Raw genomic sequence first — 11,412 nt, 5'->3', positions numbered from 1 at the left:
CCCAGTGCCCAGGCCCTCCTCCACGCCCTCCTCTCCCATCACTGAGCCCGCTCCCGGTGTCTCCTAGTTCAATGGCATAAACCTGCGGAGCGCCACGGAGCAGCAGGCCCGCCTCATCATCGGGCAGCAGTGCGACACCATCACCATCCTGGCCCAGTACAACCCACACATGCACCAGCTGAGCGGCCACTCCCGGTCCAGGTGAGGCCCTGGCCTCCTAGGGGGCACGGGGGCCGCAGGAAGAGAGACGGGTGCGGCGGGTGCGTGGCTCGCTGTGGGGAGACCTGCGTGCCAGCTGCAAATTCTGGGGATTCCGCTGCCATGAGAGAGGAATCGACCAGCCCTGGGTTTTGGAGAAGGGACGTATGGAGAGATGGTTTTCCCTCCTGAAATAGGGTGTGGAAACAGGTGGCTGGGTCCCGCGTGCAGCAGGGAGCCCCGGCATGGGTATGTGGAGCAGGCAGGAGCTGCGGCCCCGGGCGGACGCTCCCACAGAGTGGTCTGGCCCCACTCCACGAGCAGACACTGGACACCTGCCCCCGTCTGCCTCTGTGCTGTGGGTGGCAGGACAGGTGAGGAAAGGGTGAGACGTGCCCCTGCCGTGCAGCGCCTGTGAAGGGAAGGGCTGAAATGCACATGCAGAGGAAAAGAGAACAGTGAATTCATGGGTCCCCAGGCTGACCCCTTTGCAGAGGGTCCCCAAGTTGAGGACAGGCAGATCCTGCAGCTGGGTGACCGAGTCCAGGCTCCTGAGGCGCCTGCTCTCCTCAGGGTTCGGGTCACAGAGCTGCGTGACCTGGTCCTTGTTCACGTCCCAGACCCGGTCACCACCAGAGATGGGGTGGCTCCGGCCGGCTGCATGCTACTCCTCACTCTTCCTGTCCTCTGTCCCCAGCTCCCACCTGGACCCTGTCAGTCCCCACTCCACTCTCCAGGGCAGCGGTGCCACCACCCCGGAGCATCCCTCTGTCATTGACCCACTGATGGAGCAGGACGAGGGCCCTGGCACACCCCCGGCCAAGCAGAGCACCCCCAGCTCCAGGTCAGCAGATGCATGCCATGAGCCTTCCATCCGTGCGCCTTGGCTGAGTGGGGTGGGTCCGGGGGGTCATTGTTGGGGCCCAAACACATCCTCTGAGGGACGTGGGTCCCAGCGCCGCCCTGCGCTGCAGACGGCACACCGGCTTGTCAGGATTTGGGGTGGGGAGCACGCCAGTTCTTTTTTCCTCCCTCCGTCCTGCCCTCTCTCCCTTTTTTTCTCTCGTTTTCTCACTGACTCATTCTTAGCTCTGCCTTTTTTCTTTCTCTCCTCCTTTTCTCACTCACTTGTTTTCTGGTTCTGTCCTTAGACAGAATCCCACGGTCATCCCCCAGCCAGGCCCCAGGTTCTGGCCATCAACAGCAGTGTTGCCCCCAAGGAGCTCTAGGTTTGAGGGTGGCAGACCAGTGTCCAGGCATGTGCAGCACGGCCAGAGTGCTGGGAGGGGCGCCAGGGGCCACGATGGGTCAGTCATGAGGAGCATGGCAGGGCAGTGACAGCTAAGCCACAGCTCATCACAGGATGAGGAGGGGTTAGCCGTGCAAAGGGCGAGCGTGAAGAGATGTCCGGAGGAGGGAGCGGCATTAGTGTGGGCAAGAGCTGGCGGGGGAGGTGGGGGAGGGTCACACAGGCTGGGTCCTGAGGCAGTCACTCTTCAGTCTTGGACAGAGCCCTTTCTCGGGTACGACTTTAATGGACTGTTCACAGAAGCTTGAGGCTGGAAGCTGGGACATCTTCAGGGCTTTCCTACTTGTGACCGTTCACTGTGCCCATTATGGCTACACTTACCTGCAGCAAAATTTTCGTCACCGGCTGGCTCCCCTGCTGAGGTCCTGCTCATTCGGTTCCGTTGCTGTCCCGTCTCCTTCACTCAGTTTGTTTGCCAGCCTTTCAGTGTCCCTGTGCTGTGAGTTCCTTGATGGCAAGGGGCCCTGCTTCTTGGTTTAGTGCCATCTGGGCCATAGAAGCTGCTCAGTAAACATTTGCTGGATGAGTTGTGCCCTGGATGGTGAGCCTGGCTCTGCAGTTCTCTGCAGGAGAATAGAGTTAGGAAAACAAGTGCAGTCCAGGTGGGCAAGACATAGCCCATGGTGTGTGATGGACAGCTGGGCTGGAAAGCAGGGGTGTTGATTTCCACTCTGTTCCCAAGTGGCTTTGTGACCCGGGGTCATGTGTTCACCTCTACCAAACCTCAGCATCCTGCTTACAAACCGGGTCACTAGAACTAGAGGCTGTGTCGGCCCGCCTCCCGGCTCCTGTGGTTCTGAGAGCTCGTGAGACCGTGGCGGGGGGCGGGCAGCAGAAAACGGTTAGGGCGTCACCACTGTTTCATCTTTCTCATGTCTTCCTCCCTCCCTGTGCACAATTGAAGAGCTTCATTTTCCCCCCCATAAGGATGGTGGGAGATGCCACCAAGAAGACCCCAGAACCACGAGTTGTTCTCATTAAGAAGTCCCAGCTGGAGCTTGGCGTGCACTTATGTGGTGGGAACCTGCATGGGGTGTTCGTGGCCGAGGTGGAGGACGACAGTCCTGCCAAGGGCCCCGACGGCCTCGTGCCTGGGGACCTCATCCTTGAGGTGAGTTCTGCGCCCTCTGAGCAGCAGCCGGGCTGCTCTCCGCCCACACGTCGGGCTTGCCGCCGTCTCAGTTGGCACAGGAGGTGGAGGAGCACAGCCTCTGCTGGCGACCGCTGTGTGTGGGTGTTGGATGCCGCCCAGACCCCTGCTGGGTAGATCATGGGGAAGCGGGCAGGGGGGCCCTGGCTTGGGCACTGGTGTCCGGAGGGGAGATGCTCTGCTGTTGTCAGTGGGAGGACTCAAGACTGGTCTGATGGCAAGGGCCATCTCCCGCTCACTGGGTCTCCTGTTGGGTGGGGGAGGTGGGTCGTAGGTACTCAAAGATAGCAAGGAGCATAAGCGAGGTGAAGGGCTGTGTTTCCAATAAGCCTTACTTGCGGGGGGACTAGAACAGGGTTTCTCCTGGGAGCAGCTGTTGAGGGTAGAGCAGACACTCAGCAGAGGACTCAGCCTTACCTGCGGAGGTGGGGCAGATGGATGCCCAGTGAACGGGATGCTGAGTCTCACCCTTACCCTACACCTGGCCTCTCGCGGGTGCCCAAGATGCCCAGCTTCTGCCCTCTGACCCCAGTCCTCCGTCTCTGGGTAGTACGGTGGTCTGGACGTGCGCAACAAGACGGTGGAGGAGGTCTATGTGGAGATGCTGAAGCCCAAGGACAGCGTCCGCCTGAAGGTGCAGTACCGCCCTGAGGAGTTCACCAAGGTCAAGGGCCTGCCTGGCGACAGCTTCTATATCAGGTACCAGTGGCCAGGGTTGCCGGGGACTTGGGCCTAGGGGAGGGGCTTTCGGTGAAGGTTGTTCCCTGTGAATGTCCCCATGTTTCTTGCCCCCAGAGGGTGGGGCCGTGAGCATTATTACTTGGGCCCCAAATTGGAAGCTCACGACGAGATGCTTATGACTTAGAAAAACCCTCGAAAGCTCCCAGGGCCAGATGGGCTCCCTCTTAAGGGTTTAGGGCCTGGTGGGGAAGTTTGAGACCACAGAGCCTCACTTTCCTGTGGGCTAGGCTCCTCTCCCGGACTCCTCTGACCCAGGTCTGCAGATCCTTCTGCAGCGTGTGTGGGTGTCAAGGCATCCACGGCACCCCGAAGTACTATATGCAGTGTGTGTCTGAGGCAGGCATCGGGCGTTTTCTGGGAGGTGCTCAGCTTTCTTCATGTCCCCTAAGATCTGAGGCCACACGAGAATGGAAAGCACTGATCGACCGTGTACCGTGAGGTCGGGGTGGGGGGGTCCCTGTCTCTAGGGAACCCCTCCTTCGTTGAGGATGGCATGTTTCCCTTCTGGGAAGTTTCTAGTCTGTAGGAACCGTCAGCCTTGACTCAGGGGAGGGACGCAAATGGGAAAGGCCCATCTGGAATGGAGATAACGGCCTTGGTCCTTGGCAAGAAGTCTTTTATGTGATGGGCATGAGGCAGCCCTTGTCTCCAGGGAGCCTGGTCTCGGGGGAGGACAGGGCAGTCTCTGTCCTGTCATGTAGAGCCTGGGCTCCCCTCTTTGGGAACCACTGCGAGGCTGGGGAGAGGCTGGTCCTGATCAGCCTCTGCGGTCTGGGGGAAGTTCAGAGCAGGAGAGTGGCTCTAGGAGAATGGCTGCAAAGGGTGGCCAGCGGCCTGACCTGCCCTCTCCATTGCCCGGTCCAGGGCCCTCTATGAGCGGCTGGCAGAGGTGGAGCATGAGCTGAGCTTTAAGAAAGATGACATCCTCTACGTGGATGACACCTTGCCCCAGGGCTCATTTGGGTCCTGGACGGCCTGGCAGCTGGATGAGAATGCCCAGAAGATCCAGCGCGGGCAGATTCCCAGCAAATACGTGTGAGTGTTCGCGAGTCTGGGCCTGGGGCTGGGGCGGGCGGCACCTGTGGGGATGCCCCGTGGGATGCGGGCTGGGGCTCGTGGGGGTTTATACTGATCAGCTTCTGGTCTGTACGTTTTCCCACGATTGCTTGTCCGAAAAGCAGTTTTGGTCCTAGTGTAGGTCAGTGCTGTACAGAAGCACAGGGGCAACTTAGGAGACAGCACTCTTTTGTTTTTAACAGGTTTGTTGAGACACGATTCACATACCATACAATTTACCCAAAGTGTACAGTTCACTGGCTTTTAGTATTTTCACAGATGTGCAACCATCACCGTAGTCAATTTGAGAACATTTTCGTCACCTCAGGGAGAAGCCCCGTTAGCTGCCCCGCCTTGTCTTTCTGTCTGCCCTGCCCCCTCCTGTCAACCCTGAGCGACCACTGATCGTTCTGTCTCTGTAGACTTCCCTGTCTGGACTTTCACGTGAATGGAGTCATATAGCACATGGTCTTTTTTGACTGGCTTCTTATCCTTGGCATGATGTTTTTCAAGGTTCTTCCTGTGTTACAGTGTCTATCTGTGCTTCGTTCCTCTTGGTGGCAGGAGGCATAACTTGTAGTGGTCACGCGTGAAGGCTGTCTTAGCAGCTCCTTCTGACCCTCGTCTGACTCTAGGAGGTGGCCCTGTATTCTGAGAGCTTGCCCAGCACTGGTGTGTGTGTATCACCCTCACAGCAGTGGTACCATGGCGTCCTCAGTAGCGTGGGTGGTGAAGCGGCCAGGAAACCTGTAGAGAATGTGGGAGGAGCCTGGAGTCCCAGCTGTGGCTCTCCTCGTGGCTGGGCATGCGGGGAGGTGATGGTCCCTGGGCCCTCCGCAGCACTGCTGAACTCTTGTCCACAGGATGGACCAAGAATTCTCCCGGAGGCTCAGCATGTCTGAAGTCAAGGATGACAACACCACCGCAAAGACGCTCTCGGCGGCTGCACGCAGGTCCTTCTTTCGGAGGAAACATAAGCATAAACGCAGCGGGTCCAAAGATGGGAGAGACCTCCTTGCCTTGGACACCTTTTCCAACGACTCCATTCCACTCTTTGAAGGCAAGTGGCTGGGCTGGCTTTCTCCAGCAGGCTCGCAGGATGAGGTGTGCTGTTGACCACAGGAGCCTCACCACAGTGACTTAAACAAGATAGAAGTTTGCTTTGCTTTCACACGTAACTGATCCAGGGATGTGTGTCTGGGTTGGGATGGCGGTGCTACTGTCTTCAGAGTGTCTACCACCTGTAGGGTGTGGCTTCCATCCTCAAGGTCTTCCCATGGTCATTGCAGCTTCTGCCATCATGTCCACGTTCAGGCAGCAGGGAGGAGGAAGGGGCACGGCAAAAGTGTGCCTCTTTAAACAGCTTACCTGGAAACCCCACCCTTGGTCTCCCACTTATTCCTCATTGGCCGCTCAGTCTGCGAGGGAGGCTGAGAAGGCAGGACTTTCACTGGTGACCTGCTGGCTTCAGTAATGCAGGTTCTGTTAGTAAGGAATAAAGAAAAGATGGGTACTGGGTGTGCAAAATGCAGTCTCTGTCCAGTGCATTGCTTCCAGTTTGTTTTTAGGTTATTACTGGCTGCTTGCTGGTGACCAAGGGCCACTGTGCAGATCTTTGGCCGTGTTTGGCCTTACTCCTGTGTGTGTCCATTCTTTTTTTCTTATTTTTTTTTTGGCCGTGTTGGGTCTTCGTTGCTGCACGCAGGCTTTCTCTAGTTGCGGCGCGCGGGCTTCTCACAGCGGTGGCTTCTCTTGTTGCGGAGCACGGGCTCTAGGCGTGCGGGCTTCAGTAGTTGTGGTGCGTGGGCTCAGTAGTTGTGGCTTACGGGCTCTTGAGCACAGGCTTGGTAGTTGTGGCGCATGGGCTTAGTTGCTCCGTGGCATGTGGGACCTTCCCGGTCCAGGGATCTGACCCGCGTCCCCTGCATTGGCAGGCAGATACTTAACCACGGCGCCACCAGGGAAGTCCCCTCCTGTGTCCATTCTTCCAAGATCCTCCCAGGGCCAGGTGCTGACCCAGTCCTGGAGTTGCGTATTAGGCAGCATCAGACATCATTCGGCAGATTGCCCGGTGGAAGGGTTCATTTGTCCTGTGAAGCAGGAGCCTCCTGTGAATGCTGCTCCGAGGACCCCCGTGTGTGTCCACTGTCCTAGAAGGTGTGTCCTCCCTGCTAGCAGGGTGTGGAGGTGGCAGTGGGCCTCAGAAGGTGGGACAGCTGGTTTCCTCCTCCTTTCCTTCCTTATTTATTGTTTCAGTTAGGGCCTTAGTCACAGTGAGTTGAGTGAGTCCCACCTTTGTTCATGGCCCGCAGGTCACTGTCAGTGAGGACAGGGGTTGGCAAGCCATAGCCTATGGGTCAAGTCTGGCTGTTTTTATATGGCCTTCGAGCTAAGAGTGGGTTTTTACATTTTTAAATGTAAAATAGACTCTTCACCTTTTGGCAGTAATAGCTGCTTGATTCTCCCTTCCTTTTTCTTCTGTAGATACCATCTCTGGTGTATCTGGTGTATGTCTAGTGGATGTCTTTGGAAAACAGCCATATGTCTAGCCTTCCTTTCAGTTCTTCAGTGGGTTATTTTTTCTTTTCTTTCATTAATGTATTTTGAAGTGGTCTTTAAATTGTTATTTCTAAATTGTTATATCTTACTGTTAAGTTGACTCTTTTATCATTATGTCCTTCTTTATGTCTAGAAATGTTTCTGGCCTTAAAGTCTATTTTGTTTAAGTATTATTAACACATCAGTTTTCTTTTGGTTAAGTGTTTGCATAGTTTGTCTTTTTCCATCCTTTTATACTTTTCTGTAGCTTTATATTTATGTGGCTCTGTAGGCAGCATGTAGGGTTTTTTCAACCCACTGTGATACTTCATCTTTTTTCATTTTATTGAGATATAATATATGTATAGAAAAGCGCACATACATCTACAGAAAAGTGTACATCCTGAGGCGTTTTCACAATTTGAACACACCTGTGACAATCTTGCTTGTTTAATCAGAGTGTTTAATCACTGATTAAATCATGACTGATATATTTACCGTCTTCCAGTTTGTTTTCTGTTGTCCTGCCTGTTTTATGTTCCCTTCACTTCCTTTTCTTCCTTTTGGATTAATCAAGCATTTTTATTATTCTGTCCCCCCATCTGTTAGTTTTTAGTTAATCATTTTGTTTTACTCTTTGGTGGTGGGAGGGGGTAGATTCCAGCAACCCTCATGATATATATCTCTGACCTACTGCTAACATGAATCGTTGCTTTGACCGCTTCTCTATTAATTCTAAAACATCAGAGCACTGTGACGACTTCTTTACCTCCCCCCCACCTTTTGCATTATCATTTTCATTTTACATATATTTTAAATCCAACAGTGTTACTGATTTGCATGTCAGTTATTCACTTATATTTATCCTCTCCATTATTCTTCATTCCTTCCTGCAATTCTCTTTCCTTCTGACCTTTTCTTTCAGCTGAACACTCCCTTCAGCATTTCTTTTTTTTCCATCTTAATTGAGATATAACTGGCACATAATATTGTGTGAGTTTAAGGTGTACAGGATGATAATTTGATAGGTGTATATGTTGAAAACGGTCTACCACAATAAGGTTAGTTTAACACATCCTTTACCTCATATAACTACCATTTTCTTGATGTTATGGTGACCTTCAGCATTTCTTGTAATGCAGGTTTGTTGGTGACAAATTCTCTAATTTTTTGTTTTTTTTGGTCTATTTTCCCATCATTGTGGAGATTTTTCACTGGATATAGAATTTTAGATTGGTAGATATTTTACTTACGCATTTTAAAGATATAATTCATTGTCTTCTGGCTTTCATTGTGTATCTGTTTCCTGGGGCTGCTGTAACAAATGTCACAAGCTTTGTGGTCAGCACAGCATACATTTATTCTCTCACAGTTCTGGAAGCCAGAAGTCCAAAATCAGTACCACCGGGCCAAGATCAAGATGCTGGCAGGTCCACACTCCCGTGGAGGCTCTAGGGGGGAATCCGTTAGGTCCGTTGGTCTGTAGTGTTGTTCAAGCGCTGTTTCCTTATTGATCTTCTGTCTGGTTGTACTATCCATAACTGAAAGTGGGGTATTGAAGTCCCCTACTAATACTGTGTTGGTGTCTGTTTCTCCCTTCAGTTTCATCAGTGTTCACTTCACTTATTTGGGAAGTCTGATGTTGGGTGCATATATGTTTATGATCGTTGTATCTGTCTGGAGAAGTGACCCTTTTATCATGCTATAATGTCCTTCTTTGTCTCTTGTGACAGTTTTTGTCTTAAAATCTATTTTGTCTGATACAGCTGTGGTCACCCCTGCTCTCTTTAGGTGCCCGTTTGCATGAATTATTTTTTTTCCTATCCTTTCACTTTTAGCCTATGAATGACCTTAGAGCTTAGGTGATTCTCTTGTAGACAGCATATAGTTGGATCTTTTTTATTTATGCATTCAGCCAATCTACGTCATTTAATTGGGACATTTAATCCATTTATGTTTAAAGTAATTACTGATATGGAAGGACTTACTATTGCCATTTTGTTAGTTGTTTTCTGTATGTCTTGTTGCTTTTTTGTCTATCTTTTCCTCCTTGGCTGCCGCCTTCTGTATTTCATTGATTTTTTAAAAATTTTTATAGTGACATGTTTTGATTCCCTTCTCATTTCCCTTTGTGTATATTTTATAGATATTTTATTTTTGGTTACCACTGCAGTTACATAAAACATCTTAAGGTTATAACAATTCATTGTAAACTGATGGTAGCTTAATTTCAATCCTATATAAAAACTCTACTTTACATCTCTGGGATCCCGACCCCCCCACCCCCTTTATGTTATGGATGATACCAATTACATCCTTTTTACATTATGTGAACATTAGCGTAGTTTTATTATTACCTTTATGCTTGTGGTTTTAATATCTATACCAGTTTTAAAAGCAGTTTTCATAACTACATTAGGTTACTTCCAGATTGTCTATTTGTCTGTATATTTACCCTTCCCAGGGAGTTTTTTATTTTCTCTGGACCTCTGACTCTTGTTGGATTTAGTGCTTGCGAGATGCTCTGTAGCCCCCGATGATTCTGTAACTGTGAGGACTTCCGACAGAGCAGATTATTCGGGGAGGAAAAGGAATCTTCTAAATTGGTGCCCCTCAGTGTGGAATGTTAATAATCATTAGGGGAGAAGATGATTCTGTTCAAGTTAAGTTGAAGACATAGTGACTTAGTGTCCGTACACAGGGAAATGGATAAATAGGTGCAGGGCATCCATCCCGTAGGGTGTTCAGAAGGAGTTAGGGAGATCAATGTGCATCACCAGGGATGCGGTTCGGAAGCATAAGACTGAGTAGAAGAGGGAGTTGCGGAATGTTGCATGTGTCCTGTATTTTTGCATGTATCATGATACAAAATGTATCTTGTCATTTTTGTTGAGCACGTGGACATACATAACATCGTTTCTAGGTGTTCTGAGCCTGTAAAAGTCAACATGTGAGAATGACACCTGGAAGAGGATGTACTTTATATCCTTATAACCAACTATGACGGTGGTTATGAGGAAACTGTTGATGACCAGGACTGGAGAAGAGGTGTTGGAGAAGATGCCTGGCTTTATCTGTAATGTTCAAAGTTTTAAAAGAGGGGGTGTTTTTATCTCTTCCTGGAGGAAGTTCTTTGCCCTGGGACTCCACAGAGCCTTCAGTCACAAGTATGCGGGGGTCTTGGACAGTGAATGTGATCACCAAACCCTCCCCCTGCTTTAATAACGGATCACCTGGTCACCAGGTTGAGAAATGCTGTATAGGAAGCGATATAGACGTGCCTGGATAATCATCAGACCAAAAAAATATGTGCGCTTCTGCCTGTGAGCTCGGCATTTGTGGAGCTGAGGCTGCACCGAGCACCCCCCTGTGTGTTCACCTCTAAAGCTCTGCCATCTGGTCCGTCTTCCTTCATCTCCTAGTCACGGGCCTTCCGGGCCGGACCTCTCGTTGACCCTTCCTCACAAGCCCACCTCAGGCGACCCGTCTCCCCTCAGCTCTGGCCCTCCTCATCGCCACTCCCACCCCCCCGAGGGTGAGGCTGCTTGTCCCGCTGCCTGGAGCTGGCAGGCAACTCTTGTATGGTTGTCTTGTCTCTTACCTGTTGCCGTCGGTGAGCCTGGTTAGAGCACGAGCTCTGCAGTGGCAGGGACTGTGCTTTCTACTCTTTTTAAAAGTGTTTCCGAGATGCCGGCACAGCGATTGGTACAGGGGAGGTGCCAAGAAGATATTTGCTTGCTGATTTTTAGGCGGTCACTTCCTGCAAGGATTTTTTTTATTCATTTGGTGGAAGGGGAGGTTTTTACTACATCTATCAACTAGGATATTGGTTTGACTGCTGTAACTGAGACCAGACAACAAAGGCTGAAGTGTGATAAGAAGCTTATTTCCCTGCCACATAAAAGTCTGAGCTGGTGGGGGGAATCCCTGGGAGGCAGCTCTGTTCTGGGGATCATAAGGGAGCCAGGTCCCTTCTGTCCTGTGGCTCTGTCATTTCCTGAGGGTTGTTCTCATCTGCAGGATCAGAGCTGGCTCACTGCACCCGGTCCTGTCCATTTCAGCTCATGGGAAGGGGGAGAGTTTGCTCACCCCACGGGGCAGGCCTGGGTCACATGACCACACCTACCTCAGGGGAGGTTGCCTCTCTAGAGAGCAGAGAATATATACTAGGGGTGAGGGGAGGGTGCATTGGACACACGCGGAAGCATTTGAGCGGGATGAAGTGCTGCAGTGTCTTGGGTGTCCGTGGAGCAGGGACACTGTGCTGGACTCCAGGAGCGGCCGGGCCCCGGTGTGCCCAGGGTATGGGACTCTCAGTGCTACAACTGGGCAAGTCCCAGACAAACCAGGGTAGCTGGCTCCGGATTTGTGGAGTGAAGGAGGTGGGCCTTCCTGGGGTAAAAGCAAGGTCAGGGGAGCC

At 51.5% G+C, this 11,412-nt stretch overlaps 1 protein-coding gene across 1 annotated transcript in view; it reads left to right on the top strand.

Annotated features, from left to right (window-relative positions):
* The window catches only part of DLG5 (discs large MAGUK scaffold protein 5), a 118,055-nt gene that overhangs the window by 100,573 nt on the left and 6,070 nt on the right, over positions 1-11,412 (top strand). The window contains exons 22-27 of the mRNA XM_024740248.1: positions 68-201; positions 896-1,042; positions 2,435-2,618; positions 3,208-3,356; positions 4,263-4,433; positions 5,318-5,514. Of these exons, the coding sequence (XP_024596016.1) occupies positions 68-201; positions 896-1,042; positions 2,435-2,618; positions 3,208-3,356; positions 4,263-4,433; positions 5,318-5,514 (982 nt within the window). The remainder of the gene's footprint in view (positions 1-67; positions 202-895; positions 1,043-2,434; positions 2,619-3,207; positions 3,357-4,262; positions 4,434-5,317; positions 5,515-11,412) is intronic.

The sequence above is a fragment of the Neophocaena asiaeorientalis genome, unplaced genomic scaffold (genome assembly GCF_003031525.2).
Source record: "Neophocaena asiaeorientalis asiaeorientalis breed wild unplaced genomic scaffold, Neophocaena_asiaeorientalis_V1.1 scaffold517, whole genome shotgun sequence".
Classification (NCBI taxonomy): Eukaryota; Metazoa; Chordata; class Mammalia; order Artiodactyla; family Phocoenidae; genus Neophocaena; species Neophocaena asiaeorientalis.
The sequence above is the reverse complement of the archived record's forward strand: the minus strand, read 5'-3'. Positions and strand labels throughout refer to the sequence as shown.